Below are 19,004 nucleotides of genomic sequence, written 5' to 3'. Positions count from 1 at the left end.
CTAATTCCCTATCTTGAACAAACGTATCCTACTATGTCTTGATTTTTTAAAATTTCAGACATTTTCTAGTGACTTCCTTAAATGGAAAATGAGAACGTAGGTCTTTTCACCACCCCCCTCCCCAAAGTTCCAATTCCTATTGCCCGATCTTCTCCATAGAGCCATGTTTTATTTAAATTAATAATCAGGGTTTACATTTTTATGATCATTTATAGCTTTTCACAACTAAAGATGGGTCTATACAAATATTGTTTTTCCTTCCTGTCCAACTTTTATTTTTCTTTGTAGTTAATTATTGTCCTTCTTGCCTGTCCATTCTTTTCCTTGGTACTTTTCATTATTTCCGCATTCCCTTAACACTCTGTTAATTGTCTTCCCTCTTTTAAGATGTTCATATATATATTCGATATCTTATCAATTTCAGCTTCTTGGAGCTATCTTCCTTGTCTCTGTTGGACTGGGGGCTTATGACTTAAATAAATGTATTTGCTGGGTTTTTAAAAAAAAACTTTTATTATAAGCGGTATTTTTATAGCATAAAATTACCTGTTTTTAGTATATAATTGAATGAATTTTTAGTAAATTTACAAAGTTGTGTGATCATCATCACAATCCAGTCTTAGCAATTTTTTTTTTTTTTTTGAGATGAGGTCTCACTCAGTCACCCAGTCTGGGCAGTCACCCAGGCTGGAGTACAGTGGTGTGATCTCAGCTCACTGCAACCTCCACCATCTCCTAGGTTCAAGCAGTCCTCCTGATTCAGCCTCCCAAGTTAGCTGGGACTACAGATGTGTGCCACCACGCCTGACTAATTTTTGTATTTTTGGTAGAGACAGGGTTTCACCATGTTACCCAGGTTGGTCTCGAACTCCTGAGCTCAAGCAATCCGCCTGCCTCGGCCTCCCTAAGTGCTGGGATTACAGGCGAGAGCCACCACACCTGGCCAGCACGTTTTCATCACCAAAAGATCCTTTGTGTCTATTAGCAGTCAGCCGGTCCCACCCCCAGACCCAGGCAGCCCCTGATCAGTTTTCTGGCTCTATATATTTGCTTTTTCCAGATATTTCATATACATAGAATCATACCTGTGTGTTTATTTTTTTTTGCATCTAGCTTTTTTCAAGTAGCATAATATTTTTGAGGCTCATCCATGTTGTAAGAGGTATCAGTATTTTGTTCCTTTTCATTGCTAAACAGTAGCCTATCGTATGGATAGATTTTGTTCATCTGTTCACCCGTTGATGGACATTTGGATTATTTCTCCCTTGTTGACTATTCTGGATAATGCTGCTGTGAACATTTGTGCATAAGCATTTGCGTGGACATGTATTTTTTACTTCTCTTGGGCATATACCTAGGAGTTGAACTTAAGAGTCACAGGTAAATTCATGTGTAACATTTTAACACACCGACAAGCTGTTCTCCACAATGGCTGCACCATCTTACTTTCCAGCAATCGTGTATGAGGGGTCCAGTCTTTCTGCACTCGATATTGTTTACCTTTTTTGTTGCTGTTGTTTGGTGAGACAGAGTCTCGCTCTGTTGCCCAGTTGCAGTGCATTGGCGTGATCTTGGCTCACTGCAACCTCTGCCTCCTGGGTTCAAGCGATTCTCCTGCCTCAGCCTCATGAGCAGCTGGGATTACAGGCACTTGCTACCACACCTGGGTAATTTTTGTATCTTTAGTAGAGATGGGGTTTTACCATCTTGGACAGGCTGGTCTTGAACTCCTGACCTCAAGTGATCTGCCCACCTTGGCCTCCCAAAGTGCTGGGATTCAGGTGTGAGCCACTGCGCCTGGCCTGTTTACCTTTTTTATTATAACCATGGTAGTGGATGTGAAGTGGTACCTTATTGTGGTTTTCCTCTGCATTTCCCAAATGACTAATGATGTTGAGCATTTTTTATTCTATTTTAATGTACTTATTGGCCGTGTATATTTATTCTTTGAAGAAATGTTTATTCAAATCCTTGCCCATTAAAAAATGTGGTTGTGGCTGGGCACAGTGGCTCATGCCTATAATCTCAGCACATTGGGAGGCTGAGGTGGGTGGATCACCTGAGGTCAGGAGTTTTGAGGCCAGCCTGGCCAACATGGTGAAACCCCATCTCTACCAAAAATACGAAAATTAGCCAGGCATGGTGGCACACACCTATAATCCTAGCTACTTGGGAGGCTGAGGCAGGAGAATCGCTTGAACCTGGAAGGCGGAGGTTGCAGTGAGCTGAGATAGTGCCACTGCACTCCAGCCTGGGCAACAAGAGCGAGACTTCGTCTCAAAAAAAAAAGGAAGAAGAAAAAAAGACAGATGCAGGGGGAGAGAAGGGAGTTGGAATCATTTTCTAGATGGCAACGGAAGACTCCTCCACCAAAGTTAAAACTCAAGATACTTAAAAAGCAATAGGGCTGGGCGCGGTGGCTCACTCCTGTAATCCCAGCACTTTGGGAGGCTGAGGCGGGCGGATCACGAGGTCAGGAGATCGAGACCACACTGGACAACATGGCGAAATCCCGTCTCTCCTAAAAATATAAAAATTAGCTGGGCATGGTGGCGGGCGCCTGTAATTCCAGCTACTCAGGAGGCTGAGGCAGGAGAATCGCTTGAACCAGGGAGTCGGAGGTTGCAGTGAGCCGAGATCACACCACTGCACTGGTCCAGCCTGGCGACAGAGCAAGACTCCGTCTCTTTAAAAAAAAAAAGAAGAAGAAGAAGAAGAAGAAGAAGAAGAAGATTGTAGCTCTGGGACAAAAGAGACAAATATGCAGTGGTGCCCGAGATGAAACAGCGCCCTCCATAGGGCTGTCGTTGTTGGTGGCGTGCCCAGCGCCATGCTGGACGTGGTGAGCAGGACTGTGCTTCGCTGGTCACCGTGACCCTCTCTAAGAAAGGGCTCACAGCTTCCCAGGGTAACTGGCTGCGGCCCCTGGTTTCGGCCGGAGAAAGTTCTCGGTTACGCCACGCTGCTCTCTCCTCGGCACAGCCCGGAGAGCTCTGTCTCCATCTGTGTCTGCCTAACAAATGGCTTAAGCATTTTATCTCCTCAGTTACCCATTATCTTAATTAGGTTTTCAGTTGCTTCTCAGAGAGCTCGATTGTTGTTCCCTGAGTAAGACTCTAATTAGTGTGAGGCGGTCCAAGTTTCATCATGGAAATAATACCCTAGAGTATGTAAAAAAAAAAATAATTTCTTCCCCCCCTCTAAAAAAATGGAACCTCTCAATTTGCCGAAAATTTGGAAAATAAGTGAAAGTGTAAAGAAAGGAGGAGAAATCACCTGTCAGGTCACCTCCCGGAGACAATCATTTTCAACGTTTTGGTGCTTTTCATTCTGGTGTTTTCTTACTGTATGCATTCATTTACTTCATTTATTGATCGATTAGAGATGGGGTTCTGGCGTTTTCTCAGAATCTGCCTTCATTTTCTGACTTTATTTATTAGAGATGAGGTCTTGCTCTGTCACCCACGCTGGAGCACAGTGGCACAATCATAGCTCACTGCAGCCTCTATCTCCTGGGTTCAAGTGATACTCCTGCTTCCACCTCCTGAGTAGCTGCAACTAAGGTGTGTCCCACCACATCTGGCTCATCTTTTTATTTTTGTGGATTTGGGGTCTTGCTGTGTCTGCTAGTCTGCTCCCAAACTCCTGGCTTCAAGTGATCCTCCCGCCTCAGCCTCCCAAAGTGCTGAGATTACAGGCATGAACCACCACGCCCAGCCTACATTAGCTTTCTTCAGGTTAGGTTTCTAAAGTATTCTGTAAATATAATTTTCATATACAGGACACCTCTCGATTCTTTCTTCCTTTTTTTTTTTTTTTACATAGGTCAAATTCTAACACCCCTTGTTTCTTAATTCGGTCCCTTTCCTCAATCCTAGCACTCAGGGGCCACATGTGGTTGACTCCTGGCTCATGAATCCGACATGATTTGCTTCTGATTTTTTTTTTTTTTTTTTTTTTTTTGAGACAGAGTCTCGCTCTGTCGCCCAGGCTGGAGTGCAGTGGCGCGATCTCGGCTCACTGCAAGCTCCGCCTCCCGGGTTCACGCCATTCTCCTGCCTCAGCCTCTGGAGTAGCTGGGACTACAGGCGCCCGCCACCGCGCCTGGCTAATTTTTTGTATTTTTAGTAGAGACGGGGTTTCACCGTGGTCTCGATCTCCTGACCTCGTGATCCACCCGCCTCGGCCTCCCAAGGTGCTGGGATTACAAGCGTGAGCCACCGCACCCAGCCTGCTTCTGATCTTTAAATATATTACTGTCCAGGTGCAGTGGCTCATACCTATAATCGCAGCACTTTGGGAGACTGAGGGGGGAGGATTGCCTGAGCACAGGAGTTTGCGACTAGCCTGGGCAAAATAGTGAGACCCTGTCTCTACAAAAAATACAAAATTAGCTGGGCGTGGTGGTGTGCATATGTAGTCCCAACTACTTGGGAGGCTGAGGCAGAAGGATTGCTTGAGCCCAGTAGGTGGAGGATGCAGTGAGCTGTGGTCGTGCCACGGCACTCTAGCCTGGATGAGAGAGCAAGACCCTGTCTCAAAAACAAAACAAAACAGCCTGAATTTTGCTTATTCACCAACCATGTCTAGTCACCTTGCTAAATTCACTTGTTAATTGTAATAATTTTGCCATAAATTCTTTTGCATTTCCTACATACACAATCACATTGCAAAATAATGATAATTGAACTTCTTTCTTTTCTTTTCTTTTCTTTTTTTTAGATGGAGTCTCACTCTGTCGCCAGGCTGGAGTGCAGTGGTGTGATCTCGGCTCACTGCAACCTCTGCCTCTCAGGTTCAAGCAATTCTCATGCCTCAGCCTCCTGAGTAGCTGGGACTACAGGCGCCCGCCACCACACCCAGCTAATCTTTTGTATTTGTAGTAGAGACAGGGTTTCACCATGTTGGCGAAGATGGTCTCGATCTCTTGACTTCATGATCTGCCCGCCTCGGCCTCCCAAAGTGCTGGGATTACAGGTGTTGGCCACTGCGCCTGGCAACTTTTTTCTTTTCAATCCTGTATCTTTCCTCTATTTTTCCTTGCCTGTTGTACTGGCTACGACCTAGTACAAAGTTGAAGAGAAGTGGTTACAGCAGGCATCCTTGTCTTGTTCCTGATGGCAAGAGAAAGTTACACACACATTCTCCCTAGTATTGTTTCCCTAATGGGAGAATTGGTTCCCAAAACGAGGCTAACATGTTCCTGTCTAGCCACAGTTCCTTTGTAGGGCTTTTTTTTTTTTTTTCGAAATGGAGTCTCGCTCTGTCACCCAGGCTGGGGTGCAGTGGTGTGATTTCAGCTCACTGCAACCTCCGCCTTATGGGTTCAAGCAGTTCTCTTGTCTCAGCCTCCCGAGTAGCTGGGATTACAGGTACCCCCCACCATGCCTGACTAATTTTTGTATTTTTAGTAGAGACGGGGTTTCCCCATGTTGTCCAGGCTGGTCTTGAACTCCTGACCTCAGGTGATCCACCTGCTTCGACCTCCCAAAGGGCTGGGATTACAGGCATGAGCCACCGCGCCCAGCCTTTGTAGGGTTTCTATAATGAGAATAAAATGGAATTCGATGCAAAATGCCAAGAGTCAGGCTGGCCATGGCATAGAGAAGTGCTTACCAAATTATGCCTAAGAAGTTCTTTTTTGTACATTTGAAATGATTTTCCTTCAAGGACTGCTTGATGTTCTTACGGCTCTGTGTCCTTTGCTAGCTTAGAAAAGGGTGCTTTAGCTAAAAGAAGACTCGTTTCAGGCCCATCTGACCTCTGTGTTTTGCAGCGGTAACTGCAGAGTTTATTTAGCAGTGCGTCCCCGGCTGTTACTAGGGGCCACTTTAAAATCATCTCTTGGGCCGAGCGCGGTGGCTCACGCTTGTAATCCCAGCACTTTGGGAGGCCGAGGCGGGCGGATCACGAGGTCAGGAGATCGAGACCATGGTGAAACCCCGTCTCTACTAAAAAATACAAAAACATTAGCCGGGTGTGGTGGCGGGCGCCTGTAGTCCCAGCTACTCGGAGAGGCTGAGGCAGGAGAATGGCGTGAACCCGGGAGGCGGAGCTTGCAGTGAGCCGAGATTGCGCCACTGCACTCCAGCCTGGGCGTCAGAGCGAGACTCTGTCTCAAAAAAAAAAAAAAAAAAAAATCATCTCTTGGCCGAGCGCGGTGGCTCACGCCTGTAATCCCAGCACTTTGGCAGGCGGAGGCGGGCGGATCACGAGGTCAAGAGATCGAGACCATCCTGGCCAACATGGCAAAACCCCATCTCTACTAAAAATACAAAAAATTAGCTGGCGGGGGTGGGGGGTAGCAGGCTCCTGTAATCCCAGCTACTCAGGAGGCTGAGGCACAAGAATCGCTTGAACCTGGGAGGCAGAGGTTGCAGTGAGCCGAGATGGCACCACTGCACTCCAGCCTGGGTAACAGAGCAAGACTCCTTCTCAAAAAAAAAAAAAAAAAATTGTCTCTTGCCGGGCATGGGAGTGCGCGCCTATAGTCCCAGCTATTCTGAGGCCCTGAGGCCAGAAGTTCGAGGCTGCAGGGCATTATGGTGACCACGCCTGTGAATCCACACTGCACTCCAGCCTGGGCAACATAGCAAATAAGTAAAATGGTCTCCGGTTCCCCAATAGTGGTGAAGTTCCCCAGCCCGGGAATGTTTCATTATCCCCTCTGTCTCCAGTCCTAGTCACCTCATCTCTGAGGCATGTAAGTGGGGATGGGTGACAGAAATGGTTCCAAGTTGTATATATCATTATTCCAAACCATCAAGAGCCAGGGAGGGAAGAGAAAACAGGATCAGGAGGTGAAGGCTGCCGGCTGAGTTTATAGAGGAACTGAGCGACGTTCAGGAAAAGCCTGTGTTTTTCTTTCCAGGGCTGTTCAGAGTCCGTGGGAGCTGGTGACGGTCACCAGCTGCTTGTCCAGGTTCCCTGTGCACCCCCAGCACGCAGAGCCCTGCCCTCTCTGCCAGCAGCGGGTCACTAGGCACTGCCTTCTTGAGGAGGGGAGGGGGATGGCCTAGACAAAGCCATGTGGCCGTGGCTGCATGCTGTCCCCTCGCCGCTTCCTCCAGCAGTGAGTACCTCACCTGGGAGATGAGGCTGTGCTCAGCAGCTCGGCTTGGCCCAGGCTGGGGAGGAAGGCTGCTAACAGGGCTTCAGGGACACGGAGCTCAGCGCTCCTTTCCTTACGGCCTCTGCTGTGAGAGTAGAAGAAGGACGTCAACAACGACCATCCCATCCCCATCTTCCCCATTGCCCCGGTGCCCTGCACTTTCTACTCCTTCCATCCCAGTGTCAAAGGCAGACATTTCATGGCCAGGCAGGCCTGTCTGCAAACCATGGTCCCTTATGAGGCCTGCGCTGCTATTCCAGCCTCTGGCCTTGTCGCATCTTTTTTTTTTTTTTTTTTTTTGGAGACAGGGTCTTGCTCTGTTGCTCAGGCTGGAGTGTGGTGGCGTGATCATAGCTCACTGCAACCTCGACCTCCTGGGCTCTGGTGATTCTCCCACCTCAGCCTCCTGAGTAGCTGGGACTGCAGGCACACACCACCATGCCCAGCTAATTTTTGTATTTTTTGTAGAGACTTTGCGATGCTGATCAGCCTGGGCTTGAACTCAAGCCATCCTCCCACCTCGGCCTCCCAAAGTGCTGGGATTACAGGCGTGAGCCACTGGGCCTGGCCTTGTGTTATCCTCTTAAAATGTCAGAAAGTGTACATTTTGCTTCTGAGGCTGGGACCCCGTGTATTAGCAGATGTTTGGAGCCAGGCAGGTCTCTGAGGGTTGCTGGGGGTGAAGCAGGGCTGCCCACCAAGGTCCTAGTTACCCAGACCCTGCCTTATTCCTGGGCCAGGTTGTTTTTCTGCCTCTCCACTAGAGCGGATCAACAAGGGGCAGCAGGGGAGACCCACACCCGCCGGCTTCCTCTGTAGGAACCGACAGACACTTATCCTGAGAAGGACTGAAATCGACACTAAATCAAACTGGATGCTCCCACCAAGCTTTCCCAGCGCTTGTGGGTGTCACTTTGCTCCCTGTAAGGAACTGCTGTGGACATGGCTTTGAGGGAGGGGGAGTGCCCTGGCAGTGGCTCCTCTCCCTGGCTGCTGTGTTCTAGAACCTTCCAGATGGCATTTACCAATACAGATTCCTGGGCATCCCTCAAACCCACGCAGCACCTCTGATCCCAGTGAACTCAGTCATGCCAGGGCAGGAACATTCCCAGGGATCCTTGAAGAAGAAGAGGGTGTTGGGGCCACAGCTGACCTTGGCTAAAACTAGGCAGCCAGTCTTGTCCCTCACATGGGGTAGGCAACAAAAGACATGGGCATATTCTGGCTTGCAGCCTGGAGGTGTCTCCTTCACCCACAGCAGGGTCTGGCGCTTTATTTCAGATGAATAACTTCCCATCTAAAATTACTGTTATGAAAACCTGCTGTCGTCCTGCCATTTTGCTTTGTTAGAATTCATTTGTTTTGAAATAGTGGTTTCTTTTTGTTGTTGTTGTTTTGTTTTGTTTTGAGATGGAGTCTCGCTCTGTCGCCCAGGCTGGAGTGCAGTGGTGCGATCTCGGGTCACTGCAACCTCCGCCTCCTGGGTTCAAGCGATTCTTCTGCCTCAGCCTCCTGAGTAGCTGGGACTACAGGCGCCCGCCTCCACGCCCAGCTAATTTTTGTATTTTTAGTAGAGATGGAGTTTCACCATGTTGGCCAGGATGGTCTCGATTTCTTTACCTCATGATCCACCTGCCTCAGCCTCCCAAAGTGCTGGGATTACAGGTGTGAGCCACCGCGCCCGGCCAGAAATAGTGGTTTCTTGATGATGTATTTCTCAGTGAACTTACTTCATGTTGGTGGAATCTCCTATTGGTTGCATAAGGGCCCCTGGGGTGACCTTGTTCTTGGCAAAGAGCACACCTGTATAAGACCCCCAAATCAGGCAGTCCCTAAAATTGCAAAGCCCTGGCCTCCCCTTCCTGAGCAGTGTGCTGCCGGGTCTGAGGGCCTTGAAAACTCCACGCTGTGTGTCTAGCGATGCCGCCATGTGATGCTTCTGAAGGTGGCTGGGGTCAGCATTGCGAGAGATGCTCTCCACGTGCCTCAGCTCCTGTCTTCCTCCACCCAAAGGCTAAGTGGGGGTGATTTCTGTCCCAGCTGAGGCAGATCCGCCCTGGGTCTGCACAGCGCTGAGACACTTAGGTGACTCAGGTGACGAAGCTGTGTCAGGTCAGGCACAAACAGGGCGTGATTGCAGCTCTCTCTATGGGAACTTGGGAGGCCATGTCGGCCCCCAACAAGCCTGAGAGCTGACCCCCTGGGAACATGAGTGCTGGGGTCCCATCTCCCGCAGCCTCATCTTGGGACAGGGCCAAGTCACAAAGCCACATGTTAGCAAGAGGCCTTTCAAACTTCTGTGATTTTTTAACGAAAGTGTTTATGCTGGGTGCGGTGGCTCACGCCTGTAATTCCAGCACTTTGGGAGGCCGAAGTGGGCGGATCACTCGAGGTCAGGAGTTCGAGACCAGCCTGTCCAAGATGGTGAAACCCCATCTCTAATCTAAAGATACAAAAATTAGCCCAGCATGATGGCACGTGCCTGTAATCCCAGTTACTTGGGAGGCTGAGGCAGGAAAATCACTTGAACCCAGGAGGCAGAGGTTCCAGTGAGCCGAGATTTTGCTGCTGTTACTCTAGCCTGAGCGACAGAGTGAGACTCTGTCTCAAAACAAACCAACAAAAAAGTTTTTAAAAATAAAGTATCATCAGTTACATTTACCTGACACCTGGGTTCCCACCTCCCAGATTTGACAGGTAAAGATTTTTATCGTATGTGTTTAGAGTTTAAAAAAATGAAATAAGTCAAACATGATATAAAGTTATGATAATATATTTATTATAAATTATATATAACATATATTCTGTTACATACTGGACACTATACTAAATCCTATCAGATTGAAGTCATTTCTTCCACCACCCCTAGGCTTCCCCTGCTACCCGTTGAGGACAGCCACCATGTGGTAAACTCACTGTGTGCATTGCTGTTTTATAAAATAGCTCTACACTGACCACACGGTTGGCCATAAAATACGTTTGTTTGAATTCTCAGCAAATTAAAAAAAACTGAAATTATACCAAGCACACTCTCCGACCCCAGCCCAATAAAAATAGAAATCAGTACTAAGAAGAGTGCTCAAAACCATACAATTACATGGAAATTAAGCAACCTACTCCTGAATGACTTTGGGGTAAAAAATAGCTTTGCATGCACATATATAGAAACCATAAGCGATGTACAGCGGTGTTTTAGGTGCTTTTAAAAAAACTGAACCAATGCGTCATCTCATGTGTTACGTCATGTCACGTGTTACCTGCAGCTTGCTCTTTCACCCTGTGGTCATGTACACAGCTGGCTATGGTCTTCTCTCTGCAGAGCTCTCCTCTCGTGCATGGCGGCTCCCTGTGGAGGGCGATTGGGTGGGTTTTGGGTTTTGCTAACTCAAGCAGTGCTGAATGCACCTGTGCACGTGTGCATGCATGTGTGCACAAGTGCACGGCTCCTGCTGGCTGTCCCACAGCAGGGGACTGAGGAGCAGAGTGGCGTGGTCAGTTGCTGTCCACACTGGCCATGCCCACAGCCGTGCCAGTATTGGCAGTGGCTGCTGCTGCTGCTTCACCTCCCCCACACCTGCACTCAGAGGGAAGCTCTGTCATGCTCGTGGCCTTGGGTGCAGGGACAGCGCCGCCGCCAGAGGAGAGGAGAGGCCTCACCTTTGGCCCCTCATTGAAGGCTGGCAGCCTGGCCCTTCTGCACACATGCGGGCCCACCCAGCACCAGGAAGGAGACCCTGGGAGTGGCCCCTGCGTGTCAGCATTGGTTCCGACCTGCAGAGAGCCCAGCCCTGGGCCTCAGGAGGCTGTGGAGCCTTGCCTGGAGGAGCAGGGTACACTTAGCTGTGAGCCACTTGCCTGGGGCTGCAGCCCCAGGGGACACAGACCTGGGACATCCTGTGCTGCATTTGTGGCCAGGTCCTCTGGGAGCCCCTGGGACTCTAGGAGGAGAAGCAACCCTTCCTGCCTCATGGCCCTGGGACTTCCAGCAGGGCACTCTGAGGTCACCTCCTGCAACCTGGCCCCAGATTTGGGAGAAAGTTGAGGGCCGGAGCATCATTTGGAGCTGTTTTTGTTCTTCTTTCAGATCTGGCCCCAGAGTTGTGCAATGAGGCTCAGCTGTGGGGCTGGTAACGCTTGTGGGAGTGGCGGGTGGGACGAGGTAGGGGAACTGGGCCCCACCTGCTGGGCACCTGCTGCCCGCCAGGCTGGGCCAGGTTCTGCAGCCGGCAGGAGCACGGGCGGTGAGCAGCCCAGCCCAGCAGCCTCGCACTGCGGCTGGGCGGCTTCCCTCAAGCCCCGGCCCCCCGCGGGCTGCAGATGCACAGGCTGCCGGCTGCCTTGGGAAGGACGGCGGGGCCGCTGGCGCTGGTAAGGGTCGTCCTCGGCCAGCTGCCGCCTCCCTCCATCCGGCTTTTGTTTGGTTTTATTGGGAATGGCTGGAGGAAAGGCCGCCACAGATGGGGACGGATCTTAACCTGAAAGGCTGCGTACAGGGAACTCAGCAGAGGGCTCAGAAAAGACAGCGCCGGGTCAGCTGGGGACTGGTGAGCGGTTTTCATCTATTGCAGCCGGCTGGCTTTCCCAGAGCATGCATTTAGAGAGTGTGTCTGTATTTATGAGATATTAAGTCTTCTAAGGGTGTGTGTTATCTCTGAACTGTGTGCGCATGTTTGTGTGCACGTATGTGTTAATGTGTGTGGGTGCATGTGTGTTGGCATGTGTGTATGTGTGTGCATGTGTGGTTTTTGTGTAGGTGCATGTGTGTATGCGTTTTTGTGTGGGTGCATGTGTATTTGTGGGCATATGTATGCACACGTGTGTTTGCGTGTGTGCCTGCTTTGGCTTGGGGGTATCAGAGGCAGCCTTGGGAAGGAGGCAGCCATGCTGTTGCAGGAACAGGCCATCGGCAGCCCCATGGGCTGGGGTGACGCGGCACAGTGACACCTCCTCCTTGTAAAGTGGGGGCAGGATGATGACCAGTCTGTCTCATCTCATCAGAGCACCTCCCCAGGGGAGTTTCGCCTGGTGCACAGATGGATGGGGCAGGGCTCTGGAGGTGGCATGGTGACCCTGCAGAGGCCCAGGCTGCCGTGGGAAAACGTTTGTGGTTTGAGGCCTGTGGGCTGTGATGCTGGCTGGTTGCACAGGCCACGGTGCGACCCTGGGCTGCTGCAGGGCAGGCATGGTCCCCTCAGCCTGAGGATTTGACAGGCAGGCTGCCGGCTCTGAGACTGTCCTGCAGGTGCCACGGTGGTGCCAAGGCACTGTCTGGTTTTTCGAGGGGTGTAGCTAGAGGGCAGAGTCCTTGAGTCTCCGCCAGACCTGTTTTGACAGAACAGTGACAGGCATTAGGAGATGTGGCTTAGTGGGATTTGAACTCAGGAGGACCCGGGACATGGGCACTATTAGACTTACTTATTTTTTTTTGGCGGGGGACGGAGTTTCGCTCTTGTCACCGAGGCTGGAGTGCAGTGGTGCAATCTCAGCTCACTGCAACCTCCGCCTCCTGGGTTTAAGCTATTCTTGTGCCTCAGCCTCCTGAGTAGCTGGGATTACAGATGCGCACCACCATGCCCAACTAATTTTTGTATTTTTAGTAGAAATGGGGTTTCACCATGTTGGCCAGGCTGGTCTCGAATTCCTGACCTCAGGTGATCCCCCCACCTCGGCCTCCCAAAGTGCTGGGATTACAGGGGTGAGCCACCGCGCCCAGCCCTGGTGCTATTAGACTTCTAACTGTTCACTTTGCGTTGCTTCTGTTCCAGGGATAAACGCCCAGGCCCGGAGGCTGCAGCGGAGTCGCGCGAAGGGAACCCCGGCCCTGGCCCTGGGGGATGCCCGGAGCTCCCCTCCACCCCGGTTGCGCCGCACAGTCAGCGAGACCAGCCTGAGCCCAGTGAACGCCCTGCCCGCTGCCGCCCAGGGCCCTGAGGAGCCCGGCCTGGACGCCATGCGGTACTCGCTGTACCAGTCCCCGCACCTGCTCCTTCTGCAGGGCTACAGCCAGCAGCACGTGAGCCTCCCCTCCTGACACCCACTGCCCAGTGCCACTGCGGGGACAGCAGGCAGGACTCAGAAGTCAAGGCCTCCTCCTGCTTTTAGCCCAGTCGGCCGTGAGCTCTGTGGCTGCAGCCCCTCTGGCTGTGCCGAGGCTGTGGAGGGGGGTGGCGGGGGCACATGTGGAGTCATCCACATTTTCCCTGTCCAGGTCACGGTGGGCGGCAGTGGGGGCTCCTCACTTCCCCAATGCCAGAGTGGGTGCCCTCAGCACCAGGCGCCTTCAGGGAGAACTCCTCATGCCTTCCCAGGCTGTGTCTCCCACCTGGCTCTGGGGAAGGGCATGGGCAGGTGGCCAGGGCCAGTCTGCTTCCTGCTCCTGGCGAGGGGGCTGCTGAGTCACCAATTGGTGGCCACGTTCTCTGAGGGGGCACCGAGAAAAGGCCCATGCCACCCCACCTGCCCAGAGCCGTTTCTCACCACTTCCATCAGAGCAGGCAGGCCGTCGCCCCGAGCAAATGCCAGGTGCAGGGCCACCTCGCCTCACCTTGCTGGACACTTGCCCTGCCAGACACCTGTTTTCCCCACCCCCTGCTCGCTCTGCCCACCCTCCTGTGCAATCAGCTCCTTTGCTGCTCATTTCCATGAGCACTTTACAGCCATAAGGCTCCTGTGCCCAGGTCTTAGGGGGCATCTTCCCATGGGGTACTGCTCTCACACAGGTGACAGTGCTCCCATACAGGTGACAGTGCTCTCACACAGGCGACAGTGCTCCCACACAGGCGACAGTGCTCTCACACAGGCGACAGTGCTCCCACACAGGTGACAGTGCTCTCACACAGGTGACAGTGCTCCCACACAGGTGACAGTGCTCCCACATTGGCGGCGGTGCTCCCACACAGGTGACGGTGCTCCCACACTGGCGGCGGTGCTCCCACACTGGCGGCGGTGCTCCCACACAGTTTTGGGGATGACCTGGGGGAAGTTATGTAGTCCTTGGCCCGGTCTGTAGAACCAGTGCCTATTTACGGGCCAGCCCTGACCTGGCCTGTCGCTGTCTCAAAGCTGGGTCTCTCCTGGGTCTCGTGTGCTCCTCTGGGAAACCGACCTCCTCTAGGATGGGCCCGTACATCGAGGGGCGGGTTCCTGAGAGCTGCCCGGGGTTCTGTTGTGGGGGTGGCCAGGGACATGGAGAGCCCGTGGCGACAGCATCCCAGCCACGCTGCTTCAGCAACCAGGGACTAGAGATGGGCCGCTTTTCCCGTGTGCTGCTCGCATTGCGCCTGCCCTGAGCGGAGTCTCTGTTTCAGGACAGCCTGGTGTATGTGCTCAACCGGGACCGGCACACGGTGGGCCAGCGGACCCCCTCCAGCAAGCCCAGCATCAGCCTCTCGGCCCCCGACATCCTGCCTCTACACTGCACCATCCGCCGGCAACCGCTCCCGGACAGCAGCCAGGCTGGGGAGAGGCTGGTCCTGGAGCCCATCCCTGGGGCACCCATCTCCGTCAACTTCTCCGAGGTGGGGCGCAGGACCGTGGTGCTGCACCACGGGGACCTGCTCTCCCTGGGGCTCTACTACCTGCTGCTGTTCAAGGACCCTGCGCAGGCCCAGCCCCTGCCCGCGGGGGCCTTGGCGCGCCTCCGGGCTGTGCCTCAGAGCTGCCGGCTGTGCGGGGCCGCGCTCGGGGCCCGGGGAGCCGCCTCCCCTACTCAGGCCGCCCTGCCCCGGCGCCAGCAGCTGCTCCTGGAGTTCGAGCCCCACCTGGAGGACACGCTGCTGCAGAGGATCATGACTTTGATCGAGCCGGGGGGCGACGACCACAAGCTGACCCCCGCCTTCCTCCTGTGCCTCTGCATCCAGCACTCGGCCACCCACTTCGAGCCGGGCACATTCGGGCAGCTCCTGCTCAAGATAGCTAGGCTGATCCGCGAGACGGTCTGGGTCAGTGTGCTGGGGTGGGCGGTCTGGGTCCTGTGCCGGTCTGGGGGAGGAGGAGGCCCGGAGCTAGCCCCGGCTGGGAGGCGGAAGGGCCTCTATCTGACCCCCACGGTGCTGTGCCGCTGAGTGCAGGGCGGCCTTTCCCTGCCTGTCGCTGCCCCCCGGCCTCACAGGCCACCAGAAGCAGCCCCAGAACCCAAGGTGTCAGCTGCAGCCCTTTGCCTCTGAGGGTGGGGTTTGCGTGGGGTCCGAGGTCACCTCCTGAGCTCTGGGCTTGTACCCTCCCTGGGGTCCAGCTGGACCCAGCACTGTCACGTGCCAGGAGTGAGCTGCCCCGAGCCTGGGCACTACGAGGCTGAGGCGACATTGATAGCTCTCACAGGCCCCTGCCCAAGAGCCCCAGACGCCCCTGTCTGTGCTGGTGCCCTGTGCTTGCTGCCAGGGGCCGGTTGAGCACATACCCACTGGAGCCATCCCTGATCCGAGTTTGGAGGTGCAGGGCCTGTCAGCTTTTGTGTGTTGACAAACTTTCCTCCAGGCTAGCCTCTCTCATCCCCGGCCCTGTGGGCACTGTGGCAGGAGAGCTCCTTGCTGTGGGGCTGGCCTGTGTATTGCAGAGGATTCAGCAGCATCCCTGGCCTCCACCCCTAGATGCTGGTCACCCCCTGCCGCCCCGCCACACACACATGCACATACACCCATGGCTGCAAGCATTGCCGATGTCCCCAGGAATCCAGTGTGGCCGCCAGTGAGCAGGACTGCCTTGAGCCCATGAGTGCTGGAACAGGCATCACACAGTCATGGCCCCCTGCTGGGCCCTGCCCCACAGTGACTTGGCTCCCAGGGACCCAAAGGACAACTTGTAGTTGTTCAAGTTTGTTCAGAGACACTCAGACCCTCGCCAGTCTGGGCCCTGCTTATCCCCAGCAGATGTGGGAAGGGCGAACCGCTTGACTGTGTGGAAACCTCATCAGTTTCTCATATCAAAATCCACAGTTTAAATGTCTGAGACTTTTAAAAAGTAAAAGCTAGCACAGGCTGCCCTGTCCAGAGGTCAGTGGGAGCCGTCTCTATGCACCGTGGGTGTTGTAATCTGGGTGCCTGTGCCTTGTTCTCTCGGGTTCCCGGTGTGGGATTTGATGGGAGTGCCACTGCAGCGTGCCCGTGTCCCGTCCGTGCAGTCACTGACAGACGGCCAGGTGATGTCCCTGTAGTGTGTGTCCACATCGTGGCCACTGTGACTGAGAGTTACCTGCTGGCCAGAGGTCATGGGTTTTCGCACCATCGGTGTCATTTCCTGAGTCTCCTCTGCGCCAGGCATTTACTTGCAAACCAAACGCTGTTTAATTTCTTTATCACAACCACCCTGATGATGTAGATGCCACATCCCATGTCACAGCCAGGGAAACTGAAGCCAGGGGGCCGTAAGTCACTTGCTGAGGGACCCAGGTCCCAGCCTGTGTCCCAGCCACCTGGGGCTCACTGTGTGTCTGGCCCACTCCCTGCAGCACACCAGGGCTCACCCTGCCGCTATGCTACAGGCTCTGAAACAGGCTCCCAGATGTGAATTTCCTGGTCCAGGGATTGAGCTTACAGACATCAGACTGAGCCTGAGTCCACCTCTTCCCCCCGCACCCACTGTGGGAATCCGAAGCCTCCGCTGGGTGCCGTCCGGATCCCATGCGAATGTCATTTGCTCATTTGTTTCCTGAGAATGTGCAACTCTGTTGCCACTGCCCTGTCCTCATTCCTTACCAAATATACAGGCTTAGAGTCTACGCGCACTCAGCCATCACAGTTACATTTAGCTGGATAACTTACTACTAAGGCAAGAATAATTCTTTTTTTTTTTTCCTGAGACGGAGTCTTGCTCTGTCACCCAGGCTGTAGTGCGGTGGCGTGATCTCATCTGACTGCAACCTCCACCTCCCAGGTTCAAGCGATTCTCCTGGCTCAGCCTCCCAAATAGCTGGGATTATAGGCATGTGCCACCACACCTGGCTAATTTTTGTATTTTTAGTAGAGATGGGGTTTCACCATGTTGTCCAGGCTGGTCTCGAACTCCTGACCTCAAGTGATCTGCCCGCCTTGGCCTCCCAAAGTGCTGGGATTCCAGGCGTGAGCCACCTTGCCCAGCCTTTACTATTTTTTAAACAGCCAGTTGTTATGTAAGCTAGAGAGTTGTGAGATACTCTTATTGTAGGAAACTTGTAGGTCATAGTCGGTAATGGAATGGGAAGATGTTGAAGTCACATGGAAAATGTCCTTTCCAGCACAGCTTGAATAAATAGTCAGCGTCACACAGGAAGCCTGGGGCAGCATGGCTTGTTTTCCTGTCGATGGTATAATGTGTATTTGAACGTGTCCCTGTGTTAGCCTGTTTTTCTCACTTGCTTTTTCTCCCGCTTTGTAATTGTAGGAGAAAACCAAAGAACTAGCAGAGAAGCAGGCGCAACTGTGAGTATGACCTGGTTATTGTGCCCGCCTCTGGGCAGCAGGTCCTGGGGGCTTACACTTCCCGGGGGAGCCAAGTCCCAAGGGGTCTCCCCACGCCTTAGGGTCAGCTCCCGGCTTTGTCCTTCCATTCAAGCGGCGGCTTTTTTGCTTCTTTAGTCATCACCCTGGGAAGCTCTGAGTTTTGGGAAATTGCTTCAGGGCACCCTTAAGACTGGATGGGTGAGGTCTTCTTTTTTTGTTTGTTTTTGTTTTGTTTTGTTTTGTTTGCTCTATCGCCAGGCTGGAGTACAGTAGTGCAATCTCGGTTCACTGCAACCTCCACCTCCCAGGTTCAAGGGATTCTCTTGCCTCAGCTTCCCCAGTAGCTGGGACTACAGGTGCCACCACCATGCCCGGCTAATTTTTTTTTTTTTTTTTTTTTTTTGTATTTGTAGTAGAGACGGGGTTTCACCATGTTGTCCAGGCTGGTCTCGAACTCCTGAACTCAAGTGATCCACCTGCCTTGGCCTCCCAAAGTACTAGGATTACAGGTGTGAGCCACCATGTCTAGCTTTTTTTTTTTTTTTCAAGAATCTTCACAATTTTATTAATTTATTTTCCATTTTTATTTTAAGTTCAGGGGTACGAGTGCAGCTTTGTTACATAGGTAAACTTATGTCACGTGGGCTTGTTTGTTGTACAGATTATTTCATCACCCAGGTATTAAGCCTTGTACCCATTCATTGTATTTCCTGATCCTCTCCCTCCTCCCAGCCTCCACCCTCTGAAAGGCACCAGTGTCTGTTGCTCCCCTCTCTGTGTCCATGTGTTCTCATCATTTAGCTCCCACTTGTAAGTAAGAAGGTATTTGGTTTTCTGTTCCTGCGTTAGTTTGCTAAGCATAATAGCCTCTAGCTCCATCCATGTCCATGATCTCGTGCTTTTTTTTTTTTCTTTTCTTTTTCTTTTTTTTTTCTTTTTTTGAGACGGAGTTTCGCTCTTGTTGCCCAGGCTAGAGTGTAATAGTGCGATCTCAGCTCGCTGCAACCTCCGCCTCTCAGGTTCGAGCGATTCTCCTGCCTCAGCCTTCTGAGTAGCTGGGATTACAGACATGCACCAGCACGCCCAGCTAATTTTGTATTTTTTTTTTTTTTTGAAACGGCATTTCGCTCTGTCGCCCAGGCTAGAGTGCTATGGCGCAATGTCAGCTCACTGCAAGCTCCACCTCCCGGGTTCACACTGTTCTCCTGCCTCAGCCTCCTGAGTAGCTGGGACTAGAGGCGCCTGCCACCACGGCCGGCTAATTTTTGTGTTTTTTTTTTTTTGTATTTTTAGTAGAGATGGGGTTTCACCATGTTAGCCAGGATGGTCTCCATCTCCTGACCTCGTGATCCACCCGCCTCGGCCTCCCAAAGTGCTGGGATTACAGGCGTGAACCACTGCGCCCGGCTGCTAATTTTGTATTTTTAGTAGAGACGGGGATTCTCCATGTTGGTCAGGCTGGTCTCGAACTCCTGACC

General features: G+C 52.5%; 1 protein-coding gene across 4 annotated transcripts in view; it reads left to right on the top strand.

Annotated features, from left to right (window-relative positions):
- RADIL (Rap associating with DIL domain) overlaps nt 1-19,004 on the top strand; it is an 87,494-nt gene that overhangs the window by 37,742 nt on the left and 30,748 nt on the right. For 2 of the 4 annotated variants that reach the window (XM_030795944.1, XM_030795945.1), the window contains exons 3-5: nt 12,877-13,124; nt 14,419-15,051; nt 17,468-17,505. In XM_030795944.1, the coding sequence (XP_030651804.1) occupies nt 12,877-13,124; nt 14,419-15,051; nt 17,468-17,505 (919 nt within the window). Of the gene's footprint in view, nt 1-11,360; nt 11,480-11,604; nt 11,656-12,876; nt 13,125-14,418; nt 15,052-17,467; nt 17,506-19,004 lie in introns of those variants that run through there. The other 2 variants (XM_030795946.1, XM_030795947.1) reach the window with 2 other exon arrangements.

This window comes from Nomascus leucogenys, chromosome 17 (genome assembly GCF_006542625.1).
Source record: "Nomascus leucogenys isolate Asia chromosome 17, Asia_NLE_v1, whole genome shotgun sequence".
NCBI lineage: Eukaryota > Metazoa > Chordata > Mammalia > Primates > Hylobatidae > Nomascus > Nomascus leucogenys.
Note: the sequence above shows the minus strand (reverse complement) of the source record. Positions and strands in the feature narration are given on the sequence as shown.